This window comes from Chiloscyllium plagiosum, unplaced genomic scaffold (assembly GCF_037043375.1).
Source record: "Chiloscyllium plagiosum isolate Xiang-an unplaced genomic scaffold, Cpla_swu_hap1 HiC_scaffold_13, whole genome shotgun sequence".
NCBI lineage: Eukaryota > Metazoa > Chordata > Chondrichthyes > Orectolobiformes > Hemiscylliidae > Chiloscyllium > Chiloscyllium plagiosum.
The window spans coordinates 9,173,472-9,190,617 of record NW_028270151.1 but is presented as its reverse complement, the minus strand read 5'-3'; the positions used below and the strand labels follow the sequence as shown (position 1 = coordinate 9,190,617).

Genomic DNA, 17,146 nt, shown 5'->3' with positions numbered 1-17,146 from the left:
TCTCAGCCCAGCTCTGCAGCTTATCTATGTCCCTCTGCAACCTGCAAATTCCTTTGGCACTATCCACAACTCCACTGACTTCAGTGTCATCCGAACATCTTCTAACCCATCCTTCTACGCCCTCATCCAGGTCATTTGTAAAAATGACAAACAGCCGTGGCCCCAACACCAACCCTTGCGGTACACTACTAGTAACTGGACTCCAAGATGAACATTTCCCATCAACCACCACCCTCTGTCCTCTTTCGGCTAGCCAATGTCTGATCCAAACCGCTAAATCACCCTCAATCCCAAGCCTCCGTATTTTGTGCAATAGCCTACCATGGGAAACCTTATCGAATGCCTTACTGAAATCCATGTACACATCAAACCCCTTTACCATCATCCACCTGTTTGGTCACCTTCTCAAAGAACTCAATATGGATTGCAAGTATTACCTACTCTTCACAAAACCGTGCTGACTATCCCTAATCAACTTATTCCTTTCTAGATAATTATAAATCCTATCTCTTATAACCTTTTCCATCACTTTACCTGCAACTGAATTAAGGCTCACTGGTCTATAATTACCAGGGTTGTCTCTACTCCCCTTCTTGAGCAAGGGGGACAACATTTGCTATCCTCCAGTCTTCTGGCACTTCCTGTAGACAATGACGACAAAGATCAAAGCCAAAGGCTCTGCAATCTCCTCCCTGGCTTCTCAGAGAATCCTAGGATAAATCCCATCCGGCCCAGGGGACTTACCTATTTTCACACTTCCCAGAATTGCTAACACCTCCTCCATGTGAACCTCAATCCCATTGAGTCTAGTAGCCTGTATCTCAATACTCTCCTTGACAATTTGTCTTTTTCCAATGTGAATACTGACAAGAAATTTATTTAATGCTTGTCCTATCTCATCGGACTCTATGCACAATTTCCCACTATTGTCCTTGATTGGCCCTAATCTTTCTTGTCATTCTTTTATCCATGATATACCTATAGAAAGCTTTAGGGTTTCCCTTGTTGCTATCTGCCAATGACTTATCATTTCCCCTCCTGACTCTTCTTAGCTCTCTCTTTAGGTCTTTCCTGGCTACCTTGTAATTCTTAAGTGAGCCCTCATGCCTCATCCTAACATAAGCCTCCTTCTTCCTCTTGACAAGAGATTCAACTTCTTTAGTAAACCACAGCTCCCTCACTAGATCACTTCCTCCCTGCCCGACAGGTACATACGTATCAGGGACACGCAGTGAATAAGCTCCACATTTCAATTGTTACCATCCCCTGCAGTCTCCTTCCCCATCCTATGCATCCTAAATCTTGCCTGATCGGATCATAATTGCCTTTCCCCCATTTACTCGTGCCCTGCGGTATATACCTATCCCTTTCCATTGTTAAAGTGAACACAACCAAATTGTGGTCACTATCACCAAAGTGCTCACCTATCTCCAGACCTAACACGGGGCCAGGTTCATTACCCAGTACCAAATCCAATGTGGTCTCGCCCCTTTTTGACCTGTCTACGTACTGTGTCAGAAAACCCTCCTGCACACATTGGACAAAGTACTCAAACTATAATATTTCCAGTCAATATTTGGAAAGTTAAACTCCCCATAACAGTTACTGTGTTACTGTCATTCCTATCCAGAATTATCTTTGCTATCCTTTCCTCTACATCCCTGGAACTATTCGGAGGCCTATAGAAAACTCCCAACAGTGTGACCTCTCCTTTCCTGTTCCTAACCTCAGCCCATACTACCTCAGCAGACGAGTTTTCAAACGTCCTTTGTCACCATAATACTGTCCTCAACTAACAATGCCACACCTCCCCGTCTTTTACCATCTTCTCTGTTCTTACTGAAACATCTAAATCTGGAACCTGCTCTATCCATGTCTCCGAAATGGCTGCAACATGGAAGACCCAGGTACAAAACCATGCTGCAAGTTCACCCACCGTGTTCCAGATGCTCATGGCATTCAAGGAGACACACTTCAAACCACCTTCCTGCTTGCCGATGCACTCTTGAGACCTTGAAACCATATTTCTGATCTCACTCTCTCAACCTCCGGGACACTGGAACTACAATTTAGGTTCCCATCCCCCTGCCGAATTAGCTTAAATCCTCCCAAAGAGCATTAGCAATTATTGTGTAGATTCCAGACCAGACAGCCACAGTACCATTGAGGCAGTTAGATGATATTGCAATGTGATATTCTAGAATAAGAGTATGCTCCTCACAATAGGTGGCCTTTGTTGCTATTGTTGTTGAAACAGTAATCATTGTTGCAGCAATAAGTACAGTACCCAGGCAGTATGTAAATCTGAGATCTTAATAGCATTATCTATAGTGTTAATGAACTTCGAGACCTGCCTCAACAAGAACCAGACTATACCATACTAACAGTAGTGTTTTACTCAAGAAATCATGTCAAAAGATTTAAAAGGGACCTAAGGGGCAACTTTTTCACACAGAGGGTGGTGCATGTATGGGATGAGCCATACATGAGGAAATGGTGGAGGCTGGTACAATCACAACATTTAAACAGTGCCTCAGGCGACTGACTGTGTGGAGTTTGCACGTTCTCCCCGTGTTTGCGTGGGTTTCCTCCGGGTGCTCCGGTTTCCTCCCACAATCCAAAGATGTGCAGGTCAGGTGAATTGGCCATGCTAAATTGCCCGTAGTGTTAGGTAAGGGGTAAATGTAGGGGTATGGGTGGGTTGCGCTTCGGCGGGGCGGTGTGGACTTGTTAGGCCGAAGGGCCTGTTTCCACACTGTAAGTAATCTAATCTAATCTAATCTTAAAAGGCATCTGGATGGATATATGAATAGGAAGGGCTTAGAGGGAAGTGGGACAAATGCGACTAGATTTATTTAGGATATCTGGTCAGCATGGATGTATTGGACTGAAGGGTCTGTTTCTGTGTTGTCCACCTCTGTGACTCTATGCCTCACAACCGTGCAAATGTTTATGTTGATGTAATTTTCTTCGGTCTCAGTTGTGTCTTCCTCCACCAGAATTCCAGGGATCTACTTCTCAGATTCTGATTCACCACCAGATTGACCTTATTCTGAATTTTTCGGTTGGCCATTGACCCCGCCCCCACCCCCTCCATCAAGGGAGTGAGCCAAGCCCCCCCCACCCCATGGCTTAAAGTTCTGACAGTGTTTTAAACAGGTTTACCGTAACTTCCCTTCTATTGTACTCTATACTTCTGTTATTAAAACGCAGAGATCCGTTATTCATTGTGAGCTGTTCTCTCACTCCGTCAAGGCATTGCTGTTCTCTGGCATTTTGCTTTGTATAGCGAATACGTTCTTTACACTGAGTTTACACATTACACAAAATCAGGAGGCAGCAGCAAGATGCAAAATGATATTCACAAATTAAACTGGGGTGGGGGAGAACCAATAGGCGGTGATGTCCCTGTCGTGGGGAAGTGGAAAATCATTCAGGTCTACATTGGAAAGACAACTCAGAATAGGTAAGAGTGGAAGAACAAAGGGATTTGGATTGACATTGTTGATGGATGACCTAACAGTGCTGTTTAAAATTTGTAGGTTTCAGCAATTATGATGAAAAGAAACTATTTTCTCTTATTGAGGAATCTAGAGTGAGGCAGTGCATAACCGAGGACAGGAAGAGAGTCAGAAAACACTTCTTTCAAAGAATGGGGAGTGGAAAATTGAGCAGATCCAGATGGAAATCAATGGATTTTTGCTAAAGAGGGTAATTTTAAAAAAACTTTATTCAGTATCATGATGAAAGCATCACTGGCTAGGCCAGCATTTATTGCCAATCCTTAATTTGCCGAGAGGGCAGTTAAAGGTCAACCACATTGTGTTTGGAGTCACATGTCCCCTAAAGGACATTAGTGAACCAGATGGGTTTTTATAACAATCAATTCATGGTTATCATTAATTCCAGATTTACATTGAAATAAAATTCCAGCATCTGCCATGATGGGATTCAAACCGTGGGTCCCCAGAACATTACCTGGGCCTTTGGGTTACCAGTCTGGTGACAATACCACTAGGCCGTCACCACCTCCTCCAAGAATAGGAAATTAATATGCACACAGATGATTGGGGTACATAGAGCAGCAGAACAGATTTGTGGGACTGAATTCTTGTCGCTATGTTCTTCCTGGGTTCTATTCCAGAAAGCTCTTTTGAAACAAATTTCCGTTTTGTTTTGTTAATTCCCCTTTCTGATGGCTCACTTTCCAGATTATTTATACATGTTTATGTAACCTGTAACTATTTACTTATTCCAGCTATTTTGGCAGAAAAGAACTCTAGTTTATCTTAGACCCAATTTAACTTGTGTAAACATTTTTGTTTTCATCCCTGATCAAAGAAGCAGGAAGAAAATCTAAGGAACTATTTTCAGTGAATTGCATTCTCCATCTGCAGAAATCTTCTATACCGTGTTACTTCAACATTTAAAACACATCTTCCTGCTCCACCCTGTGGAGACCAAGCACTTTGGGTTCCACTTGCTGCTATTGTAGCTTTGTTGAATTAATTAAAAGTCAGCGCTTCAGTGGATGTTCCCCAGATGTCTGAACTGCAGAAAGCTATTACCAGTTTGGCTCGACTTATTCAAATGTGCAGCACTTTCCCGGCAGCTCCATCAGTCTAAAGTGCTAACCTCTGGATAATTAAGTAGATCAGAATCAGGGCACAGCAATAGTGTGATTGCAGATTGAATAGGGAATGCATTAAATCGCAGTTGTACATGTAAGGTAAGAGATGTGTCTTTTAATTAAACTAATCACTCCACTAAAATGCAATGAACATTTGAAAAAAGCTTAAGGAGATCAACTTGGCATTTTAAGCATTGATTTAATTTGCACCACCTGAGGTACAATAAACTTGTATTTAAAAGCACTCATAAAATTACAAGCAGAATATTGGGATCTTGAATGGGGAGCACTATAATGCCTTGTACATAGAATGGTTTGAATTAGTCACTCAAAGTCAATACCATCAGGGTTTCTGTGAAGTATAAATGGTCATTTTACCAAAGTCAGTGAGTTGTAATCTGATACATGTATCTGTCATATAATGGAACCAAATAAGAAATGAATGCAGATTTCATTCATTCTTTACCTCCATAAATCACACCAAAGTTGAAAATAAAAAGTCTTGGAAGTCACTTACAGCCATTCAGCTCATTGAGATCATGCAAGCTAACCAATGTGTTAATGTTCTAATAGGAGATACATTTATATATCACCTTTGACGTCAACAAATGTCCCATGTTGCTTCACAACAGACACAGGGAAGCAGTGGATTAGGAGCCAAAGAAATATTAGGAGAGGGCAAAAACTTGGTGCAAGTCATGGATTATATGGAAGGCCTTCAGCTTGAAGGTGAATGTGTTCCTTAAGCATGCCAGTCCCAAACTATTTATCACCTTTCTTGTTATCCAGGTGTTGCAATTAGTACATAGAAAGCACCCACAATCAGCAGAGTTAAATAACCAGGGAAAACCGTTTTAGTAGCTTTTAGGTAATAGATTAAATCTGGGCAAGGACGTTGGGCAGTTGCCTTGTTAAGCTTTTAACTAGAGTCATGGGATCTTGCACATTTGTTGAGAGTCCCTCAGCAGATGCAATGTCAGATTAGAATCTCACTGAAAAGACAATCCTTCAACATGAGGAAACACCCTCAAAACTGCACCCAAGAGCTACCGCAACTGAAGTGCTCAAGTATTTTGAGTGGGACTTGAACCCATGATCGTGGAACTCCATTGGAAGTGTTACCATTGACCCAGCATACATGTCAAAACAGTCTCAGACATCTACTGCAGTTGCTCCCCCTCAATCTCCTGACACTGCTCACCATACATACAACACAGGAGCAGATGTAGCCCATTCGACCCTTTTGAGGTTGCTCTGCCTTTCAAAAGGTCACATCTGATCGGTGTGTGGTTTGAACTTCACGTTCCCATCTCCCTCCAGTAATCTTTGACCACGTTGCCAACAAGAATCCATCTAATTTCACATTTAAAATATTCAGTGACCCCACCTTCACCATCTTCAGAGGCAACCCCTTCTATCCTCATAAGTCAGCCTATTCATTGCCAGTGTCAGCTTGGGAAACCTCCTTTAGGCCACCTCCAATCTATTTGCAAGCTGCTTTAAATAAGGAAACCAAAACTGAATACAGTGTTTGTGATGTGGTCTCACTAATGCCCTGTATAACTAAAGCATAATATCTTTGCTTTTCCATTCATTTTCTATAATAACGTAGAACAGCATCTCATTGCTTGCTGCACCCACAAACTAACCTCTTGTGTCTCCTACATTAAACACCTAGATTCCACAGTTATTCATTATTCAAGTAATGCTTTGCTTTTTTTTATTCTTCCTGCCAAAATGGACGACTTCATATTTTCTCACGTTATACTCTATCTGCCAGATTTTTTGCCCAATCACATACAGATATCTATCTGCAAACCCCTCGTGTCCTTTTCACCACAGGCTTTCCTACCCATCTCAGTGTTGTCTATGAATCCCACTAATCACATTCCTACCACTCGGATAAAGGTCCATTTATGCGCACTCTGTTTTCTGCCAATCAGCCAATCTTCCATCCACGTTGAAATGTTATCCACTAAACCATAAGCTTGTATTTTCAGAATTAACTTTTGATGTGGCACTTTAGCAAACGTCTTCTGGAAATCTGCTCCCTGACTCTGCTCAGATCTCTCTTCATTTGCATTGCTGCCCAGCTCCTTCTCTCCTTTCCTTCACTCACTCAGCTACTCCATTCCATTGATTGGACTAAAGTTCTTGGGCCGTACCCTGGCTTAGAGAGTTGTTTTCAATTTAGCAGAAATTTTATTTCAACGATCCATTCATGGGATGTGAGCATTGCTGGCTCATGCCTACTCCTAAGTTCCCTGGAGAAGGTGGTGGTGAGCTGGCGTCTTGAACAATTGCAGTATTTGGGGTAAAGGGTCCCCCATGGTCCTGTTAGGATTATAGTTCCAGGAGTTAGACCCAGCGACAACAAGGGAACGGTGATATGTTTCCAGGGCAGAATTGAAGGTAATGCTATCAGCCATGATCAAATGGCGGAGCAGACTTGATGGGCCAAATGACCTCATTCTGCTGCTTTATCTTATGGTTTTATGATATGGCTGCTGATATCTCGGAAGAGCTCAGTTTAGGGGGCAAGCAGAGCCAGGAGTGTAGGGTTGATGTTTAAAACAGACCAGAGTGGAAGGTTATCATGGGGTAGTTTAGATTAGATTACTTAAAGTGTGGAAACAGGCCCTTTGGCCCAACAAGTCCACACCACCACACCGAAGCACAACCTACCCATACCCCTACATTTACCCCTTACCTAACACTACGGGCAATTTACCATAGCCAGTTCACCTGACCTGCACATCTTTGTGCACCGGAGCACCCAGAGGAAAGCCACGCAGACACAGGGAGAACGTGCAAGCTCCACACAGTCAGTCGCCTGAGGTGGGAATTGAACCCGGGTCTCTGGCGCTGTGAGGCAGCAGTGCTAACCACTGTGCCACCGTGCCGCCCTCTAGTGTTGGGATTTAAAATTAGAATTAGATTTCCATTAAAGATAGCAATTCAAATTGTTATGTACCAGATCAATCCCCTCAAAACATCATGGAGGTAGCGTAGACCCAAACTTTTGTCTTGTTCAAAGGCAAGTGTAAGGCACTGTGTTCCAGATGTGATTTGATTGATAAACACAGGCAAAGGCAAATTTAGCAGAACAGAGATCCCTCACTTGCTATATCATCCAGTCCAGGAGAAGGCACACAGAATCTAGCAGTAATGAGAAAATTCAAGTTATTTGCAGCAGCAGAGAGAGAGAGCTATATCTAGCAGCTTCAAATCCATAACCCCAACTTCAACAACTGAAAGCATAACTTTAAACCCTGGGTCTGTGCGAGTCTGACTGCACCCACTCACGCTTCTGTTGTCTACTTTTTAAAAAAAATTCCAAAGCTGTTTGCTCTGTTCTCCATGGCGCAGACACCTCTGTCGAGCATGTGGTGCTAGAAAAGCACAGCAGGTCAGGCAGCATCCGAGGAGCAAGAGAATTGATGTTTCAGGCAAAAGCCCTTCATCAGGAATGATGGACTGAAGGGTTTATGCCTGAAATGTCGATTCTCCTCCTCAGATGCTGCCTGACTTGCTGCGCTTTTCCAGCACCACACTCTTGACTCTGATCTCCAGCATCTGCAGTCCTCACTTTCTCCTCAGCAGACACCTCAGTACTAGGTTTACAGCAACCCTCTTGAAGAGAAACCAGATGACCAACTTCCCGTCAAAAGAACAAAGTTACAAAATCATTGGAAACACTAACTTTTCATCAAGCTGAAAGTAACTTTGTTCACTAGAGCTGTAACATAGTCCTTGCCTTTCCTACTCACCTCATCATCAGACCCACACTGTAGCCAGAAGGACACCTTCCCTCTGCACTCTTGGGGAAGACTCCATTTGAGACACAGTCAGGAATACGTGCCTTCACCTCACAGCTAACCTTGAGCTTCAGCCTACAGTTTTGCTGCTCCTTCTGCCAATTGTGGCTCTACTAATTTGAAGAGAATTTCTGTGGATTTATTTTGATGGAAGGTAGTTAAACTAGCACTTAAAGCTTTTCCATTCACAAAAGGAATGAATAAATCTGCAAGAAAGGAAAGTCAATTTCTTAAAATGTTGGCAAGCGTCAAATTTATCATTAAATTCATTGCAAAGTTTTTTTTTTGCTGAGTCATTACTTGTCTCTTGTCCAACAGGAGGATAATCGCACCAATGGTCACCCAGCATAAAAAACTGTGGTCCAACTTCTGGGGTGCTCTGAGTCCCGATGGTTACTATGCCCGCTCTGAGGATTATGTTGATATTGTCGAAGGAAATAGAATGTGAGTTGTATTCACTGTCATTCTGTACAAAGAATTGTCTAAAGATAAAGTTGCAGGAGAACCCAAGGGCTGCTCTCTCCTTGGGGAGAAACAATGGGTGGTGGCTTGACCTGAGGGTTACCACACCTCAGGTGTGGGGAGAGGTTGAGGAGATGATTCCTTCATGATAACCTCTACTAGTGCAGGAACTGAATCCATGCTGTGAGTGTTGCTCTACATCACATACCAGCCGTCCAACCAATTGAGCTGACCAAACGCCAACTCGCGGAGCTGTTCAGGGAACATCTCTAGGGCACGCGCACCAAACAACCCCACCACTCTGTGGTTGACAACTTCAACTCCCCTTCCCACTACCCCATGGACATGCAAGTCCTGGGGCGCCTCCACCAGCAAATCCTAGCCACCAGATGCCTGAAGGATGGACACCTCATCTTCCGCCTTGAGATCTTTCAACCACACGGCATCAATGCCGACTTCACTAGTTTCCAAATCTCCCCCTCCGATCCAACCCTCCAACTTGGCACCGCCCTGTTGGACTGTCCTAAATGTCCATCCTCCTTCCCACCTATCTGCTCCATCCTCCCTACCGACCTATCAAAATTACCCCCCACCCGCATCCACCTATCGCCTTCCCAGCCAGCTTGCCTCTCAACTCCACCCCACACCCCATTCCTGATGAATGGCTTATGCCCAAAATGTTGACTCTGCTCCTCAGATGCTGCCGCACCTACAGTGCTTTTTTAGCACTACGCATTTTGACTCTGACTCTCCAGCATCTGCAGTCCTTACTCTTTCCTGAGAGTTGTCTGTAGTGTTAATCATGATCAGATGTTGATATAGAGAGTGGGAGTAATATGAAGAAAGCGTAAGAGTGAATATCTCTGAAGTTGGTGCAGGGGGAGGTGAATCCGACCATGATCCTGATGATTTCCTTGTCAGACTTCAACACTTGAACTGCATCAAGTGATTCGAGATGAGAAATTCTCTAGATGTCTCAGCAGTAGGTCTTGCCTTACAGAGATACTGGCCACAGCAGCTCTACCGTCTCGGTAACACAAGGAGTGATGGTCAGATCTGGAACTTTTTATATTCCTTCAAGGATATGGGTGTGACAGACCAGGCTAGCTCTTTTAGCCCATTCCTAATTTCCCAGAGGGCAGTTAAGAGTCTGCCACAGAATCCCTACAGTTTGCAAGCAGGCCATTCAGCCCATTGAGTCCACACTAATCCTCCGAAGAGTGACCCATCCCCTACAGTATCTCTGAAACCCTATATTTTCCCCGGCCAATCCACCTAACCTGCACATCTTTGGATTGTGGAAGGAAACCAGACCGCATAGGGGAAGTCCTCGCAGACACGGGGTAACTCCACACAGTCACCCGAGGGTAGATTCGAACCCAGGTCCCTGTCGCTGTGAAGCAACAGCGCTAACCACTGAGCCACCAGCCACCCCCATTGCTGTGGAGTCACGTCTATGCCAGACTAGGTAAGGGTGGCAGTTACCTTCCCTAAAGGGCAAGTGTGAGCCAGATATGGGTTTTTTTTTCTGATGGTGGTTTCACAATCTTCATTAATTCCTGCTCTGGCAAGATTTGAACCTGGGTCTCCAGAACATTACCTGAGTCTCTGAATTAAAAATCTAGTGATAATATCACTAGGCCATCACTTCCCCTCTACAGGCAGTCTGCTGAGGAGTCTGTATAACTGAATCATTGAGAGTCTGAATCCTCAGTAAGTGTTGATTCAAAAGACATGTAGGATAATGTTTGTTGCTTCTCCCAAATAAAGTAGTAATTTCAAAGCTCTTTCAACTTTTATGATGCTATATTCTTGTCACCATCACATAGCACAAGCTAATGATTTTATCATAAAAGGAAGGTATCACAAATGTTAGAAATCTGAGCCAAAGCAGTAAATACTGGAAATGCTCAGCAGGTCATGTAGCACCTGGTATAAATGGTAAAAACAGTACCAATGCTAACGACTGTCACTGAAACCAGAACAAAGCAGCAGAGATTACCATCTGGGATTGTTGAACTCTATGTTGAGTGCAGAATTTGTGAAGTGCCTAATTGTGGGTGAGGTACAGTTCATTGATCCATTGAGCTTCACCTTATCTTTCAAGTGGGCATTTTATAGCCTTCCAGATGCAGCAGTAAGTTCGATAATTTCTGATCATAAACTGATCTGTCTCTGTTTTTTTGTCTGCTTTTGTGTTTGTTTTATGTTTTTAGTTGGATGCATTATCAGAACTACCATGTCAGGAGTTTGAGCCTGATTTAGCTAGTTGCTATATCAATGTTGGCAGAACATAGAACAATGTTGTGCCACCCTGTGAAACCAACCTGAAGCCTGTCCAACCCACACTATTCCATTCTCATCCATATGTTTATCCAGTGACCATTTAAATGCCTGTAAAGTTGGCGAGTCTACTACTGTTGCAGGCAGGGCATTCTACGCCTCTACCATTCTCTGAGTAAAGAAACTACCTCTGACGTCTGTCCTATATCTATCACCCCTCAATTTGAACCTATGCCTCCTCGTGCTATCCAACACCATCTTCGGAAAAAGGCTCTCATTGTCCACCCGATCTAACCCTCTGATTATCTTAAATGTTTCAAGTTGCATGTATCATGTGGTGTCGATGTAGCTAAATGAGGAGGCGGAGGAGGAAATTATTGCAGTGATTTTGTCTTTCTATTTAAATGGTTTGGTTTTTTATTTGTACTATTATCATCTCCTTTGTCTTTTTCTATCACCCCTTTTTATAATTTAAACTATCTGACTTTCCACACTACCACACACACCTCCTCCCTCTCCCTGCTCCTTCTATATTCACTTAATACATGTCAAACCAAACTGTTTAGTCAAACTGCAATGTTAACTCAGTGTTTCTCTCTCCACAGACACTGCCTGACCTACTGATTACTGACTTTATTTCTGTGTTTAAAGAAAAGTTGTTTGGTTTAATGTTGACACATAAACAGATAGAAAATATGTCTGAGCTTCCAAGCAACAGACACGTAGTGCTATTGTTACAAGTTTATTCTGGTGCCAGCAATCCTCAGAGTACCCATTCATAATGCAGCACACTTCACAGCATGGGTATGCTTTGTACAGATGGACAAAAAATTCTGGCCCAACCACTGACACACATTCCCAATGAATGAGGAAAACAAAGCGTGTATAAACTACTGCGGACATACACATACATTAGAGTATACATTTTCCTTCTAATTAGGATATATACAATTCTCATAATGAGAATTGGTCAAATGGCTTTCTGTGTTTTAAGACCATTTTTAAATTTAAGCATACAGTTGGTTCTACTATAACACTGTACTTCTGTGCTCATGCAATCCCATGCTGTAAGAAAACCATGTAATAGCAGCACCGTTTAAACTAGTGGGGCCAGAATCATGTTATAACCAATACACACTTTAAAAGTTCGCATTTTAGAAACAGTGTCCCCAATTAGACAATCATATGATAGCGAATTTGCATTAACGAAACACCGTTATAGCAGAACGACCTGTACTGTTTTTCTGTATGTATGTATGACTTTAGGATATTTGCGTTAAAAAGGTAATAACATACTTGCATTTCCTTGTGATGTTCCTTGTAGAGGTATCTGGAACGTTCCCTACATAGCACACGTGTACCTTATCAAAGGAACTGCCTTGAGAACAGAGTTAAAAGAGAAAAATTATTTTAACCAGGACATGATGGACTCTGATATGTCACTTTGCAGAAATATCAGGGAACAGGTAAGAGGTTGGGTGTGTTCTATTTTTGCAAGAATTTTTTTATAGTATTCATCTTGGTAAGTCTTTTGTCAGAGATTCTATCTCAAATAGCCTTATCCAATTATAACAATATTATAAATGATTCATAAGTGAAACTCTCCTTATAAAATCAACCAAAGGACACTGCTTAAATATCTTAACTAAATTAGTAATTTAACCTTATTGATAATTTGCTACAATAATTTTGATTGTCAATTACAGCAATGTAAGTAAGGTAAATAACCATTCAGTGAAATGGGCTCTTTAATTATTCTTGAATGAGCCTCATACTGCATGTTTCACTGAGGGGATCACTTGTATCAAAATTGCATGTGACCTACCTAACCATCATATGAAAATAAAATTTCAAAACTGTTCTTAATATTATGAAGTGGTATTGGAAAAAGACCTGCTGAATAACTTATTTTTGAATGTTGTAATTTGCTTATTATTGTTATATTGTTTCTACATTTTAAAAGTGATAAAGAATAATTCGTTCTTGTAAAACTTGCCAACTTTCCTATTTGAGTCCGTCAATTAGGGGCTCTACACCATTGTGAATGGTGAATAAATGCAAGTAAATTATCTTTTAGGAAACAAAATAATTTTAAGATTCTTTTTCGTTCGTTGGTCTGAACATTTGCATCCCAATTAATTACTTCAGGCAGTTGCCTCATTCAGAAGTAGGGGGTTGATGTAATATTCAATGCCAGTGAATATAAAAGAAGGTGTTGCAGATGCTCAATATCTAAAACACACAGAAACAGAAAGTGCTGCAGAAACTGAGCAGATTCTGAGGAAGGGTTTCTGAAATCAAAATGTTTACTCTGTTTTCTCTACAGACGTTATCAGACCTGCTGAGTCTCTCCAGCAACTTCTGTCTTTGTGTGTTACAAAGGAGCTAATGTGTTCAAAGTCCTGAGTTTTCTGTAAGAAAGTTATCAAAGTTTTGCTTTAAGGACAGTTCTCTCTTTTTTACCCATGTTTTCTACTGGCTAAGTAGGCAATAACTGTGACAGTTTTTTTTTTAACTTTTACTATAATTGCTTAAATTAGAACCAAAATGAGCATTTCTGTTCATAAGCAAATAAGTGTGCCAAAAACCTACTGACCTCAAATCAGAGAGTTGGCAAGTATTGTACTCTCCTTGACGTGGCACTGGCTCCATGTGCACATGCTGTTCCTAAAGAGGCATGATGTTCCTGTCTCTATTTGATATATTTGTCATCTCTTTGGTCACCTGTTTGCCAATTTATCTTTTGCCTTCTCGGTTTTGACCCCACAACTGGAAGTGATTGTTTTTTGTATTGTTTGTTTGCACCATGTTCCTGAGTCAATTGGATCACGTGGCTGGTGTTGCACTGCACTACCTTTATTAACCCCTCTCTGCCTGAATTGACCACCATTAACTATGTTCCTGCATCACTAACCAACTGAGTTTATCCTGTAATGATGGGTCGAAGGGGCTGGGCTGTGGTTCTGTCTCATGTCAATGTTGGATAAGCGGGTTGTTGTCTCTCACTTGTTTTCTGTAGCTTTGTTATGCAATTGCCTGTTGGATGTGAGCCAGGCACAGCTTTGTTGGCGACTCGTGCTCTATACTGGCTCTCTGGTGCCTGCTCTTGTCTACCTTCTCAGACGTGTTCCCGGTTTTGTGTAAACAAGATGATGAATCTTACCCAGTGCTTCTCCTTTGTTTTAGAAAATAGAAAAGAAAACACGCTCCCCTACTCCGGAAAGTTTCCATATGTTCAAGCCCCCAAAGGTTTATGTTTGTTTCTACGATTTTTTTCTAAAAATGCTTCGTAATTTTGATTTTTCCAACTAGATATTTTTCTAGTTGTGTTAAGCATTTGTTTAAATTCTGTACTTGTGTGTGTATGTATATATATCCTGTCTGTTGTCCATTGCTTATCATAATTTTTCTCATGAAATATTCGTTCCGTTTATTGCTTGAAGAATTGGTTTGACGAGCTCAGAGGATAAGGATATCATTTCAATAGGATAACTGTTTTACAAAACTGACTCGAGCAAAAATCCAAGTTAGGAGGAGTTGGCTTCTTTTGTGAGAGATCAAATGTCTTTTTTAGAAAGCTTTTATCCCTTTGTTAAGTTTTAATAATCAGAGAAGCTAAGTTGTCTTGTTTGTGTGTGCATGTGTATTTGTTTGTTTGTGTGTGTGTGTGTGTGTTTAGTAAGTAGAATATACACTGAAGAGCCTTGAAATCTGGTCAGTCATTAAGGGAATGATCTTGATGCACAGTGGAGCATAATGGAACAATTCTTTATGTGATGAAAATTGCATAACTGGTGTTATTGAGAGAGTGCCTATCCTTGAGAAATACCTTTCTTCAGAATCTCATTCTTGGAATATGGGTGTTGGCGAGCCAGCGTTTGTTACTCATCCATTGTGGCTTTGGAAAAGGATGTCAGAGAACAATCTCCTTGGACAATTGTGATATACATGCTAAAGATACTTCTGCTGGCTAGGACTTCAAGGAATTTGATCCAGTCACAGTGAAAGAATGAGGATAAACATCAAATGAGGAGAATGTCTGCTTCAGGAAAAACTTGATTGTGCTTACATTAAAACATTTAAAAAAAGGAGAACTTTGATTGTTCTTTGGCGTCTACTCTGCTGTCCACTCCAATCAAGACTGGCTTCACCTTTCCTTTCCCTCTTGATGCCTTTACCTTTTAATTCCCTGAGAGACCAGGGGTACACAAGGCTTAAATCTATGTGATGATGGAGGATCAGTGACCCTTTTTGGTGTATTCCCACCTGGCTCCTGTCCTTCCCTTTTTAGGTGGCAAAGTTTGGGGGGTGTTCTGGTGGGTTTCTTGCTGTAGATGGTGCATATTAGACTCATGGTGGAAAACCTGGCCGTTTTCAGGGGTCAGATGAGCTGCTTTGTCCTGGCTGGTGTCAAGCTTCTCGAGTTTTATTGCAGTGAAGATGAAAGGAAGAATATTCTGGAATGTTGGAACTGATTTCCATCAGAAGGACCTTTTTGATACTGCAAATCCGATAAGGAAGATTCTGAAGCATTTGAGGAACTCCAGAGTCCTATGCTGCTAGATTGTAAAAGAGGGCTGAAGCAAACGGAGATAATATGCATATTATTGAAAATAATGAAGATTTTGAAGATTATGGTGAACACTTGGATATTGTGTCTTATTCAATAAACAAGACTGAATCTGAATATTTCAAAACTGGTTCCCTGGAGGTTACAGAATATAGAACAGTAAGAATATTACTGGTTATCTTATTTTTTGAAAATCATGAGAGTTGGAAAGCTTTAGATAAATATTTGGGTTTATCTCACAGGCATGAAAAGTACATTTCCACAGTAAACCATTCTAAATCTGTGTTGGATTTGAAATAGGAAATGCTATGCTACCTTATTTATTTTGTAAATGTATAATCGTCTGGCATACGGATGATAATACAGCTGTATCACAGCTGTGTGTGCAAACTCAATTGCCTCATGAATCTGGAAGTAGAGTTTTGATTATAAAGAGCACCAACATTTTAATATAAGCTATTTTAAATTTGCCTTTTGCATGTAAATTTGACCTCAACATTAGAAACAGTTTGGCAAATTTAAAAAACTTATTGTTTCACACTTATCCTGCAGATACTGGTTAACCAGGGATGTCTTGTCAAATTCGTTTATTGCTGCTTCCCATTGTAAATGATATATAATGAGGAAACTAGGATCACAGATACTAAATTATTTAGGAGCTAATTACTGCAGATGCTGGAACCTGTACTGAAAACAAATTGCTGGAGCAAGTCGGATAGAATCCATGTAGAGAAAGCAAGCTAATGTTTAAAGTCTCAAATTTACCAATTCTAAAGTTTACTAATCTGGAATCCCATTAAATAACAGGGATAGTCACATAGCAGAACTCTAATACAGGTTGTTCTGCTGTAACATGCTTTTCGTCAATGTGAATGGACTATAACGTGATTGACGAATTATGGATGCTGTTTGGATAATGTGAACGGGTATAGCGATCCTCTAAAGCGTGATTTTCTGTGGCGGTTTTCCATAGTGTGATTTTCTATAGCATGAGGTTGCAGAGCAACACTATTGTCTCATTATAAGAATGCCTTGTATAGCATAGCTGTTATTTTTCCAATTAATTGAATATTGAGATTAATTGGAGGTTTCCAGGGAAAAAAAAACATTGATTTACTGAAAACCAGAAAGTGAAGGGTATAATTTGTTGAAAGGCAACCTCACTATTATGTCCTGCATGCAGTTGTGAACAAGGTTTTACACCACAGTCGTGTCAAACAATACACTAAACGATATTTATTTTCAGAAACATTTGCAAATATGAGTGATTCAACAAGAAATACCCCCATCCCCCATGTTCCCTGCTGCTAATGTTTATATGCCTTTTTAATCATTATTGTTGAATCTCCATAGCATAACATTGAATCAAAAACTGGTTTGGTT

The 17,146-nt window shown here is 41.2% G+C and overlaps 1 protein-coding gene across 4 annotated transcripts in view; it reads left to right on the top strand.

Annotated features, from left to right (window-relative positions):
- Positions 1-17,146, top strand: part of plod2 (procollagen-lysine, 2-oxoglutarate 5-dioxygenase 2) — a 175,385-nt gene that overhangs the window by 133,253 nt on the left and 24,986 nt on the right. For 2 of the 4 annotated variants that reach the window (XM_087993321.1, XM_087993320.1), the window contains exons 12-14: positions 8,767-8,892; positions 12,518-12,659; positions 14,380-14,442. In XM_087993321.1, the coding sequence (XP_087849447.1) occupies positions 8,767-8,892; positions 12,518-12,659; positions 14,380-14,442 (331 nt within the window). The remainder of the gene's footprint in view (positions 1-8,766; positions 8,893-12,517; positions 12,660-14,379; positions 14,443-17,146) is intronic. The other 2 variants (XM_087993323.1, XM_087993322.1) reach the window with 1 other exon arrangement.